Raw genomic sequence first — 16,528 nt, 5'->3', positions numbered from 1 at the left:
GACCGACAGAAGGGGATTACCGAAACGCTTTTAGGTAATCGGCCACATAACAGGGAAGTTAGATCTTCGTAAGCCGTATTGCCAGCGACGGTCCGGCTTGGTGGTAAGCAGTCGGATTATCGGGGAACGGGAGGCTTGTTTTATACGAGCGAGCTTTGTGGTCGGCTACGACTAGCTCCAGCGGCTTATTACTGACCATTCATTTACCAGAAGAACGTTGGCTGGTTTTATCCCGTCGCGTGTATCGAACTGACGGCTGTACAGATGACGCTGACCACCTAGCGCGCATATCTGCGTACTAACTGTGTGTATGCCTCCTTGATATGGGTCGGCACCAATGGATGACGAGGAAAGAAAGCTGTCAGAGTGAGCGGCGTTGTGAACTATGAATCACTTGAAAAGGACTCGTGAAGTTCGGATCGCTGTGCAGGTGAAGCTGACTGTTCGAGGGTGGAGGTTAAGATTGACGACTGGAAAGTACGCAGATGAGATCCGGTCTGCTGGCTGCAATGAAGCTGCAAAATTAGAGAGCCTACGAGCGGCTTCTGATGATCAGACTACTCGGGTTGCGACATTGGCCCGACTGAGGGGGAAGGAGAACCATCCTTCCCGCTTTGTGCACCAGGAGCGGCCCCGTGATTGATGGAGCTGCTAAGGTGTGTGTGCGTGACTGTTTCTCCCCGTGTATGTCGGCTGCCTGAGTGGCTTGTGTTCCTGATTGCTCAACTGAGATCGTCAAGCCATCTACGGTCAATGGCTGGGATTGCGGTTGTTGTGGATGCTGGACCTACTAATGAAGCCATTCGTGTGTTCCTGCAGCGTTGTTACGCTTCCACCTGGTTCACCAGATGATAAGCGCCGATCTAGGTAGTCTGCGTCTCTGCTCTCGGGTAATCTACCTGCTGGGTCCATAGTTAAGGTATTTTCTCTTTCAGACACCTGATGACTGCACCATTTTGGAGCTGCAGCGCTCGGACGCTCTGCCGTCTGTGTGGATGGGCTGCTTGAATGGATCTGGAATAGAAGGGGGGCAGTTGGATGGGCAGCACGGCTTTTTTTTTTTTTACCAGAAAAGAGGAATTGTAAATAAAAGATTGCCCATAACTCCGTTTGTTTTCATGTGCGTTTTATATGGAACTTTAGGCGGATCCCCTCTACTAGTCATGAAAAGCTTAAAGAAAATGGTGCTGCGATTAGGAGACCAGCGGCAGCTGGGGCGGAGGCCAGAATGAGCTGAAATGCAAACTGGAACTACTGACAGAATTTGGAGCGATCTTAGCAACAGAGGGAAGAGAGGGCTACGGCGGCCTGAGCGGGGAACTAACGGAACGAGCTAGTCGTGACCCTGGAAATGCCAAGACTGACCGGCGATAGGAGGCGTGGTAAACGTGAGTTAAAGGCACTGGTACGCTGATAGAGACGTAAAGCGAAGGGAGAATGAACAAGTCAGGAGCAGATACGTCTTACCTAGACGACGCCCAATGGGCGCAAATGAAGCTGCGGGTTGATGAGGCTGACAAGCCAGCTGCGAGCCGAGATAGGTGGAGGTGAGCGCAGCGGTCTGATGCGACGTTCTCTCGGAGGTGAACTGGGAGAGACGATCGGGCAACGGATCGAGTCCATGGTGGGACGAGCAGGAAGAGCCGACGTGCGTCGGTGCAGCCACGGCGGATCGTGGAGACAACCACCGCTTGCTGCGGGGGACAGCGCCAATGAGCCGCAGCAGCCTATGGTGAGCCGGAGCGCGGAACCGGGCAGATAGCGGAGGACTGCGACGTCAACGAGGGGAGGACGGAAAATTCCGGCTCGTCGTCGCCGATGGAGGCCGAAGGAAGGCGTGATGAGGGCGGTTAGATTGGTGAGGAGTAGAGGGGAGTCGACAGGAGCGCAGCCGGCCGGTGAGGGATACTCCCTGGATCTGGGCGGACGGAAGGCAGCTGAAACTTGTTGACTACTGTCGGAGAGGTAGGAGAAGCGTTCACGTAGGTTCGAAGCACGGCTGACGAGCAGGAAGACCCCAGGGTAGCTTGGACTTTTGAAGGTGTCTTTGGACGACGATTGGCTGGAGCGGCGTGAAGCTCCGGTCCAGATTGGCTGCGGTCGGGCGTAGTGATTAGATGATGTGGTGAAGCTGGTCGAGTCTCCCAGTTTGAATTTTCGCCAAGGCTCCATTTTCCAATAATAACCTACTTTACTTTTACTCAGTTATTTAAGAAAATAGCCTACTCTCAGTTACTCTAAAAGAGATAACCTAGGTCATTTCCTATGACCTACAGGATCCTTCCTCAGTTATTTTTAAAAATAACCTACATTAATTCCCTCAGAGTTAAGTCTCAACTCTGAACACTATTGTAGATTTCCTACTCCCAGGAAAATCCACCCTCAGGTTTTTTAAATTAAAATTCTGAAACGAATCTATCCCTGATAGTCCATTTTTTACCTTAAGGCCTTCGCTGGTTTGTTCTCTCTTGGTACAGGTTGTTTTGGATCCTGTCACGATCGATCCGCCTGGTGGAAAGAACCGGGGAGTCCTCCCTCTCTTAAATAGGCCTTTTTGGAGATAGAGGAAAAACCGTGGAGCCTGTTTAGGGGCTCCAGATTTCGGTGATCAGCCCTCTCCCGGTTTTCACCGTTCGGACAAATCCTGAAGGATCCTGTTCGTGACGCCAAACTGTGGAATCTGTGAATTTCGGGAAACCAAGAGTCAAAAGTTAGAGAACAAAGAACAGCTTTATTTCGCTTGCAAGCGGAGAGAGCACTGATCAGTAACACTGTCAGAGCAACTCTGACTACACAGAATGTCAGATTTTATTTAGGTGGAGCAAGACAATTCCTGGAAGCTAAATGATCAACACCCTCTTAGAAGAAAGAGGCAGTAGGTGAAGTTTCAGTCAAACAGACATCTTAGGCGGGACATCATGACATTGTACTAACCACAAATCACCTTTGTACAGAGTAGTCAGCACAAATGTATTACCAATAGATGTTTCTCATTTCGCCCCCTAAGTTCAATAGTTCAAGCCACAGAGGTATGAATACTATTTCTTCGTCAGCAGCTAGATGTCTATACATAAAATGAGTTGTTGGAGAGAACCGAGCTGCAAACTCTGCAGAATGTGGTCGGCGCTTCCTGTCAAAACGATTTCCTGAAACTGGAAGATGCAGGTGCAGCTCTGAACAGGAGAACAACTTCACCTTTAATAACTAAGATATATATGATAAAATGTAAGAATTTGATGAATAAGCTGGTTAGTAAAAGTAATAGTGTAAATAATTATTTTACTTAACAGTAGTGTCCATAATGATTTTAACAAAGCCTTAGAAATTGTCCTGTTTTTGTTGAAGCAACTCTGTGTTCAATTCCTTCTGCTGGTTCAGTAACTCTTTAACTTGCGTGAGCAATACAAACTGTTCATCCGGTCTAATCATGGTCTTGGATCCTTTTGAAGGCATTATTTCACTCGGGTTTTTTACAGAAAGTTTTCCTCAAAGTGATAATAAAAGTAGAATACTTTTCTTAGCTGAAACATGATGGCGGGATTCTTGCTGAATTGACTCCCAACTTGACCTTTGACCCAAAATGGCCACCTAACTGGATTTTAGGGGGCACTTCCAAGAGACTTTTTTTCTTGACTTGGGGGATTCTACCTATGTACCGAGTTTCAGATATCTACGACCTACGGTTTCACCGTAGTAGTTAGGGGGCGCTGTAGAGCAGTTTGGCTACGCCCACTTGCAATTACACCCGACTCTGAACATTTTGTTTGGGGGACAATTTTGGGTGAAGTTTGGTGAGTTTTTGAATTGGCTCCAAAAAGCCAATTCATTTGACGGAAGCGGAATCGGAATAATAATCAGCACTATGATTACAATACACCTTTGCAGCACTTTGCTGCTCGGGCCTTATAATAATAAACACTACGATTATAATAGGACTTCACATCTCTTAGCTGCTCGGACCTAATTATCTTTTCACTCTATATTATTTTTCTCTGCCTCACCTGCCTCCCCTGACCACACGTCACTGTTGTCCAAGTCTATGAATTGAAAGTCTAGTGGAAGGGCAAAATGTAGCAGGAGAAGATGCACCAGTCAAAGAGATGACCGTGGACTACAACCAAGAAGATTCAAGAATCTGGTAGAGATCCAGAAAGAACTGAATGAGGCGGGAGTCATAGCTTCAAAAACCACCACAATCAAACACATCCAAGAGATGGGCTACAACTGTCGGGTTCCTCGTGTCACGCCACTTCTCAACCTGAGTCAACGTAGGAAGCTTCTCAACTGGGCCAAGGAGAAGAAGTGCTGGACTTCTTCTCCTTGGCCCAGTTCACTGGAAAAAGTGAAAGTAAAGTGTGCCTTTCATTCGGTGATGAAGATCCAAGGACTTAGAGGAGGACGGGTGAGGAACTGAACTCAAACTGCTTGAGGTCCAGTATGAAATATCCACAGTCAGTCATGATTTGGGGCACATTGTGTTGGTAAATTGCTTTCTTAAACCCAAGGTCACTGCAACAGTATATCAGAATGTTTTAGAGCAGGGGTTTTCAAAGTATGAAAGGGTGACCCCCCCCCCCCCCCCCCCCCAATAATCAACCTACACACAAATGCCACTACAAAACACCTTCTAATTGCTTTTATTTTAGAACCATCTCATCTTTTAAAATTACACTTTATCTGAATGAAATTTAACACATGAACATTTTAAAACATTTCCTCCCATTTTAATTATTTTATCAGGGCCTTTGTATGGCAAATACGCCCTTTTTTCATTTTTCTAATGATAAGAACAACCCCAAACTCTTTTTTTTTTCATTTGTTTTTTTCTGTGTGCACAGCTCCTTCAGCTTCCTCTCAAAAAACTCCCGCGGCTTGGTCACTAAACTTGGGTGCTTTGTTTCAATGTGACGCCGGAGCTTACAGGGTCTCATGCTATCATTAGCCAGAACCTCCTTGCAGATTACACATTGCGGCCTTGGAGCATCATCGGGAGCAGTCCAGGAAAATCCAAACTTTAAGTAGTCGTGGTCATACTTCCTCTTTTTTCTACTTACGCCAGAGCTTGTCTCCCCTGCCTTTCTCTTTACTAAAAATTTGTCCATTCTTTCTCTCACATCAGTAGACAGCAAGCAGATAGCTTCTTTTCCGGTTTATTTTTTCCCTCGCACCGCGCCTCCCCTAAAGTGCTCTGGCGCCCCCTAGGGGAGGCGCACCTCACACTTTGAAAACAGCCGTTTTAGAGGACTTGATGGTTCCTTCTGCTGAGGACCTGTATGGCGATGCAGATTTCATCTTCCAGCAGGACCTGGTCCCTGTCCATCCTGCCAGAAGCACCAAAACCTGGTTTGATGCCCATGCCCATACTTGACTGGCCAGCCAATTCTCTGGACCTAAACCCCATTGAGAATCTATGGGGTTTACTTCAGAGGAATATAAAGGGCACCAGACCCAACGACAAAGAAGAGCTGACCGCAAGCATCAAGGAAATCTGGGCTTCCATAACTCCCAGGCAATTGCATCGGGGCAGTGATTCAGGCAAAGGGATTCCCAACCAAGATATGTTTAAAACAATATTTTAATTTTAACGTCTTTCGTTTTTTTCTACAAAAACTGAGAAGTGGTTTAGGGTGATTTCTTCAGAGTATTCTAATTTTTTGAAGTCCTGTTTTCGTGGGTTTCAAATGATACTTGAAATCATTTAAACTGTGGGCCCTGAATCTATGACATATGAAAGTTAGAAATTATTAGGATTTAATCAGGTGATGTTACATTATTTGATAACATTTATGTTCTGAGGCCAAGATGAAAATGGACCTTACCACAGGGGCCGCTTTTCATTGGCTGATGCCCATTCTACGTGGTAGTGCGGCTACCTAGTACGTGGCTGTCTCTCAAACACACGCTTCCCGTTAGCTAAGTACAGCATAATGGCAGTACTGATACACCTTGAAGCCTGTCTGCTACACAGTCTTACGTTAGCTAAACAGATCAATATGCAATGTGTATTGTATCTGACTTACACTAAAGATTTTATTTTAGCAGAAAAGTCTTTGGACTAAACTCATGTTACTCATGTTAGCCACTCTAGCACCAAGTGGCTAACTTGGTGCTAGTATCAGGCCTAGGCACACTCAAACATTTGCCAACAAACCACAGGAATCATCCACTGATTTCAAAAGTAACCTACAAAACGATGAATGCCTGACTTACCCAGCCTTGCAAGAACTATAGGCATCAGTGATCTTGTCCACAGCTATATTGATGTAGAGGGTGTGTGGATCTGCCCTTTTCCTTATTGAGCAGACACCTTAGGCGAAAGCATTTTGCTGTGACGTGCACAATGTTGGAGGCATCTCGTGGCTCAAACACCTTGATCTCATCTAAAAAAGATGACATGAACTTCTTAGTTCCTCTGTCCATTGTAGTAGCTGATATATTGTGAAAATCCGGTAGAAATGATGCACTAATCGATTCAGAAATACACTGCAGAGAATCAGTCGAAGTGGAAGATGTTGTTTACATAGAAACATCGCGCCGCGAGGCTTTGTTTGTGAGACTTGCGGCCACGTGGGATTTTCTAGGTTGGTTGTGGGCGGAGCTTGGTAAGGTCCATAATCACATAACCTGGGATTGTGTATTTTCACAGATCCCTCCCTCCCCAAAGAAATCATAAAAGAAACCTTTGTATTATAACAATAGCAATATGAAAAGGCAAAAGAAACAAAGAACGAATTAAATCTGTCATTCATCTAAGAAAAAAATAAGAATGAATTTTTAGGTCCCTAATAAATGACATGGGATTTCCTCCCTTGTTAATTCGTACCCATAAAGGGTGTGATTAAAAGTACACCGACTCTTCAAACTGGTACCACTGTTCAATAGAGAATTTAGTAACTGCGGTCACAAAATCTTCTAATGTCCTTTTCTAAAACTAGTTGGTGTCTGCACTGCAGAAGAACACCTCCAACTTTGTTCTATAAATGTTCTCCATTTAGCGAATGGAGAAGAATATTTCGGACATGTAGTAGATGTCCTACATGCACTTAATTACATGTAACCATGTATTTATGTTATTTTTAATGAAATTGACATAACATGTAACTGTTCCTTCAGGTGCCTGTGGCAGGAGTCAGCAGTGGAGTCCACGATACAGGGAAGACCATTGATAAGACAGAGACTCTCTTCTCCCAGGAGAGAGACCCACGCTTTGCTGAAATGTACACCAGCATATCTGGCTGTATGTCTGCAACACACACACACACACACACACACAGAGTTGTGTTTTTGTGACTTGTGGGGTCTTTACATTGACTTCCATTTATTTTCTACAACCTAACCTTTACCCTAACCTTAACCATCACATACGTAACACTTATGTGAAGGTAAAACAGCATTTACCTTCATGGGGATCAAAAAAATGTCCCCACAAGGAGGAAGACAAGGAGGACCCACAACCCCACATTGTAGACAGGAATAGAGCCACACCAGGATATAAAAACCTGGTTCACACACATACACGCATGCACACACATACTTCCTATTTACATAGACTGCTTTGATGTGTAACTGGGGCTTTTATTTATCCAAAGCGGGAGACAAGAAGATGATGGTTCCCTCTTCTACGGCAGGAGGACAGCCTCTCTACACCCAGAGCTCTCCCTTCCAGCAGGGCCACTCCGCCAAAAGCTTCAGGTACGCTTCAGTTAGTGGATTTGTTCTATTCTGGCAGCTTACATCTGTAAAGTAAAAGCTTTGTATTTGACTTTTTGTCTGGTTTTGTGTTTTTATTCACAGCTCTTCTGTGATCCATGTTCCTGGTGTAAATGACATCCAGTCCTCAGGGTCATCCAATCAGAATCTAGCTCAGATTTCTAGACAACTTAATACAGGCCAGGTAGCTTGGTCAGGCAACCGACCCCCATTCGCTGGGCAGGTAATGCACATGGAGCGAAAGCGGACATTTGAAAAAAAACAACACATGGCTGAGGTGACTTTGCATCAGCTGTGTGATTGTTGTCAAGTTAACTAATCCAAATCTGTTGTAATGCTTTACAACAGATTTGGCCTCATCTGTGATCCAAAGCCTGGATCAAGTCAATGACTTTCTCCTTCAACTCATCTAAAGACATAAAGTGTTTTGGATAGAATTTCAGTCCCCTGATCAATTTAATGATACAAAAACGTCCCAGAGAGCCACAGACACATCAATAACTTAGAAAATTATTCAACACAACTAAAACCCTGCAGCAAAAAACTTTAAAAAGTACTGTGAGTTTACATATCTCCCACATATTATTAGGATTATCAGCATTTGTTGTACTGTCATGTGAAATAATTTAGACTTATGAAAGTCTTTCATTAATCATTGGTAAGATGAATGAACAATAGAAACTATCCCTGTAACACTGCACAAATACATACCGTGGATTTTTGGTAATAAGTCTTCTCCAGACAAAGTTGATCTTCATCAAATGCCTAGTATTAAACCGTATCTGCTTCAGGAAGAAATGCCCCTTTTCCACTGGCTCTAATGGTCCCAGCTCCACTCTACTAGACTTGCTTTGTGAGTGTTTCCACCAGTATTTTTCGAGGCCAGTCCTGATTTTTAGGTTCCTGCTTTTGGAGTAGGGCAAGCCGGGCCGGGCCTACTTGTGTGGGTGACGCAAGCTTTGCTCCTGTTAACTGATAGGCCGTGGGCGTGGTCAGACATAGCAGTAAAGAGAAGAGAAGAAAATCAAACGGCATAAAATTTCAAACTCGCTGCAACACAGGAGTGATGGAAGCTACAAGCAAGCGGTGGAACAATGAGATGCCGGCTTTTCTTTGCATCGGACTTCAATATTCAGTGGCAACTTGATGACGCAGTGAGGAATGAGTCGTTTTTGTCAACGTATCAGAGAGAACAGGAAGCCTCGGTTAGCTACTTCGGAGCCCGACACAACCCCACGGTGCACCCTGACTCAGATGCATGCTAACGCCGCTGCTGCACTTCAGCCAGGTTTGTAGATATATCTGTCTGGTTTTTACTATATTTAAGGTTCCCTACATACAGTCATGGAAGACATGACTTCATGCAAAGTCATGGAAGTCTTCCATGACTTCAATGGAAGTCATGGAAAGTCTGCTGTGTTGTACACAGCAGACTTTGTGTACAACACAAAGTGCTGTATTTTCATTGCTCAAACACAACATGCACATTTTCTACAGACACTCAGTTGCACATTCCTTGGGATCGGAGTGCGCTATTTAGAACTTTGTCAGTATTGTACAGCATGTTGCCCTTCATTTTTTCTTTTACGTTTTATCTTTGCGTGAATCTATGTGCTTCCATTGTTTCCATTGTGCTTCTGCTGTTGTTGCTCTGGAGTTTTCCCTGTTGTGAGATAATAAAACATATTATATGATTTTCTAATCTTCTAAAGTGGCTAGATATCAGTTCTCTAATGAAACAGTTATGAACTATTTATTGAACATTAAATAAACATTAACAATAAACCTGAAGCAAACACAAGTGGTATTTTATCCATGGCTGTATGTCTGCACAGGACCAAAACTTACAAGTAATTATGTTTTGTCTTTAATGTACACGACTATTCCCATTATTTATAAGTGTGTATGAATGGTAAAAAATTGTGTCTGCATACATACAAAGTAATGTCTGTTTTAAATCATTCATTCTGTGTATGTAACTTACACATTAGTAACTCTGTGTTATGTATCTACATTTATATTCTATAAGCTATAACATCTGATTACTTTTCCCAGGGAACAGAAGAAGAAGAACATGGCTGATATGATAAACAAAGAGGAGAACCATCAGCAACATAAACAACTACTCCTGCATGGTAGCTACCAGCAAAAAATGGCAGAGCTCCCCATATAGAAGAGTTGAGGCAAACAAAAGATGAAAAATAAATGATGTTGTGCTCTCAATGAATTAAGTCTCTTTTTTATACCCACTTTATTGTACATACTGTAGTTTGTATGGCATCAAGGTCTTAATACAATCCTCCCAAAAATGTGAGGAGCCTTTGACAGAGTGAAATAACACTATATTATAATATAGTGTTATTTTATATATAATATATTATATATGTATTTCATTAACATTTGACTTTGTAGATTACTGATGAAGACATCCAAAAGTGAACATGCATTATTCAGCAAACCAAATATTTTGACATTACTGTCAGGTGCACCAAACCATATCAAATGCTTTGTTTACTTAGTCAGCCAGAGTTATTGCGCGCGGCCGCACTGAGATCTGAAAAACTCGTCCCTCAAACTTGAGCAACTACAACAGTTTCTGTAATTCTTATTAAAAACTCAACAGACACGAAATGGAAGAGCTACTAAAGCCACATTAGCACCATTGAATTAAATCTCCTGTTTGTTGCGCATCTCTGCGCAGCCGGGGCGATTCTAGGATCTGACCTTTAGGGGTGCTTAGCCCCCAGCAGGGCTAAGACCCATGAGAAGATATTCGTTGGTGCAGTTTTCTAAATCTAACTACTTACTTACATACAGTACATTCACAAACAAAATTAAGAGACATGTTGTCAGTAATTTACAGAATAAAAGAACACTGTTCATTTTACTCAAACACATACTTATAAAGAGTAAAATCAGAGAAACTTTTCATTTTTTCCGGAGGTGTATATATTCAGTTTGAAACAGAATCTCAAGACTACATCATGCCTGCCAACATCAGCTAACATTAATGAAACGCAAGCAGCTGTGGAGTGACATAGTCCTAGTGTGGTCTGCTGCCCCGGAAATTAAAATAAAATCTACTCAAAACTATGCATTTCGAGTCATTTCAAGAAGATTTTACTAAATTTATAGGATTAATAAACATAAAATCAAAAATAAAAAAACAGTCCGCATGCAGTATGCAAGTAGGTTGCTTAAATTTTTTCTATTACTGAAATGTCTCCCCACAAGCAACAGTTATAGGCAACGTGCAAAATACAAATAAAGAAATTCAGACTTCTCAAAAAATGCTATGTAGTTGAATTTTATTCAAGCTGCATATTTCACTTTAATAAAAAATATGTTTTTTCCACACTTGTTAAAGCTGTCAGCATGTCGTGACAGTATCAATCTCCTCCACTTCCTCCCTGAACTACTATTAAGCTTCAATACTATTAAGCTGCTGTTGACTGTCTCATCTGTTGTCAAGTGTGGTAAAACGTACTTTGATAATTTTTGGTAATATTGGTAATTTTTTTTCCTTAATTCATTAAATGCTAGTGAAATGGAGGCAAACAGTAGTCTGTAGCTAAGCTAACTATGCTGAATGGTTGATAATCTCACAGTCCACCCACCTCTCGGAGAAAAACTGGGTTACAAATCTTACCTTTTTCTCTCTCCCTCTGTATTTTTTGAAAACCCGATTTTCAAATTTTTTTTTAGAAGCATAGTACCTGCCACAGTCAGGGCCGGCCCAAGCCTCCATGGCACTATTTACCACTATGTAAATGGGGCTGTTCACATTATATCCAACGCATGTATAACATAGGATACATTTATCAGCCAGTCGATTTCTGGGTGCCGATTTCCTTAATTTTGGGGGATAGTGATCTTACATACTTACATGTGAAGCCCATCTTATCCCCTGCTCTTATTTTCGTCAGCAAAGGTTTAAAAATCTTTGCTGACGAAGATATTTAAACCTTCTGCTCTACAGTGAGAGGTCTGACTGAAAGACTGACCCACCAGGTCATGTCTGAACGTTTACAGTTAACAATATTCACCCCACTGTTGCCAACTCAGTGACTTTCTTGCTATAGTTATATTGATTTTTAACAGAAGTTTCACATTGCACCGTGTGTAATGCATGGCTAAATTATTATGCAAGTGATATTTTCCCAGATTTTCTTAAATGGTCAATGCAAATGATGGTCAGTATAATTTTCAAGTCATGAACTATTACAGTATAAATCAAATTTTACTGAACAAAGTTCCCCATGAGAACAGTATTTATTTAAAAATAAAAATCTCAAAATGCACTGTTCCAAATTATTATCCACAGCAGATTTTCTAAACATTTTATGGATTATAAAGAACTGCAAACGGTCATTCTTAGGATGTGCAGCATTAAGTGGTCACATGTACTAAAATCAAAAGCTATTTCAATCAAAAACATCTTAACAGACCGAGTTACAGTACATGTTAACATTGGACCGCTTCTTTGATATCACATGCACAATTCTTGCATCCATTGAACTTGTGAGTTTGTGGAAAGTTTCTGCTTGAATTTCTTTGCAGGATGTCAGAATACCTTTCCAGAGCTGCTGTTTTGATAGAATCTACACCAGGGGTCTCAAACTCGCGGCCCGCGGGCCAACTGCGGCCCGCGGGACGATAGTTTGTGGCCCCCGCCTTAATATGAAAGTTTAATATTAGTGCGGCCCGCGAGTTTGATATAATTGGCACTTTTCAGTGTTGTGAAGCTGAACGAACTTACCAATCACGGTGGAGTATATTGCTCTCAGGGGCGGGACATCGGCCGGGCCTATTTGCATTTTCTATTTGTCATTATTTGCATGCGGTACATGCGCAATTTCCGCGGCCGCTCCCGCTTCACGTGCTTCAGCATCCAGTCTAGACCCGGAAGTTGCTGATCAGTGTAACGTAATTAAGGTTAGGCGCTGTAACGCTTGGGTTGTGTTTAAGGGAGGAGAGGAGGCGGCAGATTCGTCAGGACGGTCAAAAACTCACAACCACACTGGTACTGGGAATTCCACAGTGTTGTCCTTTAATAAATACGCTCTTCACCAACCTTACAAAGCCCGGTTGAACGGCTGCTATATTATCAGACATGAAAATTGAGCAGCTTCCAAACAACCCGTAACATTACTAAAAAGTTAGGGAGCTAACATGTCCGTCTAGCACGTTTCTCCCACGTTCTCTACAGAGAAGCCGTGGCGCATACTTCTGACATCATTAGCAATACTAGAGTATCTTAAAGAGACACTACACAATTACGGCTGTTACAGCGCCTGACTACAGCCAAATATACAATCAGAAAAGTTCGGCTGAGGAGACCGTGTGTGTGAATGCGGCCCAGCCTCACCCAGACTCTACCTCTAGCGGCCCCCGGGTAAATTGAGTTTGAGACCCCTGATCTACACCAACATTTGTGAATGGTGATAGATCAGGGACCACCCATTCCTCTGGCAAGCTTGCCATCTGTTGTTGACTGTTGCTGACTGGTTTGTTCTCCATACAGCCTGCAGAATGAACATGTTGTTATGACCCTTTTCACAGCAGAAACTCCATTTGTAATCCAACATTTTCTTACAGCTGAGAGAACATAATTTCTACCTCCATGACCAAGCTGTAAGTGAAAATGTCAGTGGATAAGGTCGGAGATGTGCTGGTCCTTTGTTGGAATACGAGGAAGTTTAATGTTCTCAGGGATGGCCGTATACTCAGCTGGCCTTCAGTTTCAGCAGAACTCCTTTTAGCTTGATGAACCAAGCAACTGCAGACTTCAATTTTTGCCAGTCTGAGAAGAATGCAACTGAGAAGTTGCATTTGAGTTAATGATTATAGCATTGATCAAGGGAGTGTGCTCATCAGTAGTCATACTGAAATCATTGGAAACTTGGGCCACTTATCTTCAGGTTCCCACAAAAATTTAGGACTTTCCATCCATTTTTGGTTCAAAAAGTCTGTCAACTTTAAACCCCTGGTAAGCATCATTGGCAGGTGTGGAAGCCTAAATTCAGTTTTAGTTCATTCAGACCTTTAGGATAAATTATGTCTATTTCTTATGATAATTTGTTTATTTGGATAAAAATGATTACTAGTTAAATCTCTATTGCATACTAATTTGTTATACTAATTTGACTATACTAAAGCCTTCTTGTAAATTTGCATATCTAATTGCAGTTAAGGATTTTAGGGTGTGGCTAGAGAGAATTAGTTGGGCAGTTGGAGTGGAGCCACACAGCTTTGTGACCTCTCTCTTTAGACTCTTTTTCATCTCTTTTGTTTACTCTATTATTTTTGTGTAAACATTTGTACCGTTTTTATTTCTGAAGTAAACCGTTTAACTTTATCAAGAGGATCCAGTCTGGTCTTTGTTTTTGGTCGTTTCATCATCAAATTGACCAAAGGGGAAAGACAGAGAGCGTCAAGTTTATGGCTTCATTATTTAGGAACCTAGAGCAGGCTTTAAATATGTAGGTACATACCTCCAATGTTCAACGTCTGTGTTATCCCTGATGATTGTTTCAACAAAAGTTTGAAACCTTTTGTCTTAATTTTTTATATACTTTAGAACTAATGTGCTGTCAGTCCAGAACAGGTCTTCTCCAATGGCAGCTGAAGTCAGAGACTGAAGCATGTTATTCAGTCTAACGGCGGCTGTGAGCTCTAAACATGGAATAGACACAAGTTTGAGAGGAGCTACTCTGGCTTTGCCAAACAAGAATGATGCCCTCTTGTTCCCGACTGTTGTACCCTCTTGTTGATGTTCTGGATTCTGATATAAATAGCCGTAGCTGTACCATACTCGCTCTCCGACGCCAGGTGTCCAAATCACTCCTCCGCGTTTCTGGTTTCTGATGCCAGATGACGCCTGGTTCTTCTTCGCCCCGGTAGCACAGATTCCGACTCCTTGTTACCCTCTGTCATTGCGTTCACTTTGTCCAGCTGGCTCCAATAGCGTGCTACATTGCGGCGATTACTTTACGGCTTCATGGAACCAAAATGCAGCCGGATCGGTGGATCTTCCAAACGAAGCAGTTTTGTACCTAAATGAAGCGGTTAAAGTCCTATATTTTAGGCTACTGGTTCCTGGTAGGCACTGGTTTTACGTGCGCTCAAATAAGATACTGCCGATTTTCACTTTGAAAATCGGCAGTATAATAAAGTCAGCATAATAAAGTCAGCATAATAAAGTCATTTAGTATCAGAACAATGTCCTTGCCATTTTCCATAGATCCATATGAATCCAGCATAAATCTTCCCATTAACAACATCTGAACAGAATCACACTTGACCTTAAATAACCCCACACACTTCAGACACACTCAGAACTCAAAATGAAATACGCCACCTGGTGGCCATAAACACAGTAAAGGATAAACGGCTTCTACAGCTTTCCTCCTGCTGCAAGGCGATCGGCTACATACGCAGTATTCCTCTCTGCACATTTTCTTGAAATCTCAGAAAAATCACAATCGGGCTATAAGAAATAGCTCTGCTCGCTCTTCTTCTTTTGTCTCGGAAAAACTGGTTAGGTTGCATAGTAACAAGCACATGGCACCTGGAGGAGGTGCTCTACCCACCGCCAGGAGACGTAAGCCTGCTACAGATCGAGCGGGGTCTGTGGAAAAACGTTCACTCCGAAGTAGAGTGAAGCCAGGTCGGGCCGAGTAGAGCGGGGCTGCTGAAGTAGAGCGGGTGGAAAAGGGGCAAAAGTATGAAGAGAGGGCAGAGGGAGCTGTGAGAGCATTTCAATTTAGGATAAAACCAAAGTGAAAAATTATTTTATGCCACTAGGTGAATACCTTGTTTGCTAATCAAATGTTTTACTTTTGGAACAATTTTTTGTTTAGTTAAATGTGCTTTATTATTTCTTAGTCTTCTATGTTCACTTAATGTCCAGACAGTTTTGTTTGTTCCAATGATCACAAATTAAATCCATAAGTTTCCTCATCTCAGTGAGATGCTGGTACATTCCTGGTTATTTCAGGAATGCATAACAGGAATGTACCAACAGCAATTGTAAACTAAGTACGTGTTTTTTTTAAATCATCTCTGACCGTTTTAACCTGTTTTTCTGGTGTCCAGCCCAGCAAATCCCAGTCCAGTCCGTTTGGTATCGGTTCTGGCCACAACTACCAGACTGACCCCGCCTCCTACAGTCCACTATCGTCTCCGGCAACATCCTCGCCCAGTGGAAATGCTTACTCAGGCCTGACAAATCGCAGCACAGCCTTTGGTAATCCTTGCTCTCTGGTCACCATGTCAATGGAGCTTACTGTTGTTTTTGGCACATCTGACAATGTAAATGTAATCCGACTAAATAGGGTTAGAAGAGAGGTAATAGACGATGTAACAAGAATACTAAACATCTGGTATGTTTCAGTATATAAACATGTACTTCGGGGTGAAATGGTGGCTCAGGGGTAAAACACAACTGACGCAGCCGTCACAGGTTCAAGTCCCGGCCTGGTGGCCTTGCCAGGCTGGGCATGCCTTCCTTCTCTCGCATTACCTATTTTCCTGTCTGACCTGTAAAACCTTTTAAAAAATGAAACTTATCCTTTGTGTTTTATACTTGAAAGTCTTCCCTTTAAAAAAGATTAAGATCTGACATCGATTGATTTCCTTTTTACATTTACCACCATGTGTCTTTATTAGTGTCATGTCAAAGCAAAATAAAAATCTACTGGAAACTGTATATTTATCTGGTAAAGGGCTAATGGTAAAATGAAGGGTGGATAGAAAGAGGTTTGGGAGCATGGCATTCAAGACACATTTCTCTGTAAACTGTAGAACTCAGAGGAGA

At 42.5% G+C, this 16,528-nt stretch overlaps 1 protein-coding gene across 3 annotated transcripts in view; it reads left to right on the top strand.

Moving 5' to 3' along the window:
- The window catches only part of arnt2 (aryl-hydrocarbon receptor nuclear translocator 2), a 90,391-nt gene that overhangs the window by 70,176 nt on the left and 3,687 nt on the right, over positions 1–16,528 (top strand). For 2 of the 3 annotated variants that reach the window (XM_032561464.1, XM_032561463.1), the window contains 4 exons: positions 7,114–7,237; positions 7,590–7,692; positions 7,795–7,933; positions 15,808–15,958. In XM_032561464.1, the coding sequence (XP_032417355.1) occupies positions 7,114–7,237; positions 7,590–7,692; positions 7,795–7,933; positions 15,808–15,958 (517 nt within the window). Of the gene's footprint in view, positions 1–7,113; positions 7,238–7,589; positions 7,693–7,794; positions 8,999–9,765; positions 9,938–15,807; positions 15,959–16,528 lie in introns of those variants that run through there. The other variant, XR_004339066.1, reaches the window with a different exon arrangement.

This window comes from Xiphophorus hellerii, chromosome 4, assembly GCF_003331165.1.
Source record: "Xiphophorus hellerii strain 12219 chromosome 4, Xiphophorus_hellerii-4.1, whole genome shotgun sequence".
In the NCBI taxonomy this organism is placed as follows: domain Eukaryota; kingdom Metazoa; phylum Chordata; class Actinopteri; order Cyprinodontiformes; family Poeciliidae; genus Xiphophorus; species Xiphophorus hellerii.
The sequence above is the reverse complement of the archived record's forward strand: the minus strand, read 5'-3'. Positions and strand labels throughout refer to the sequence as shown.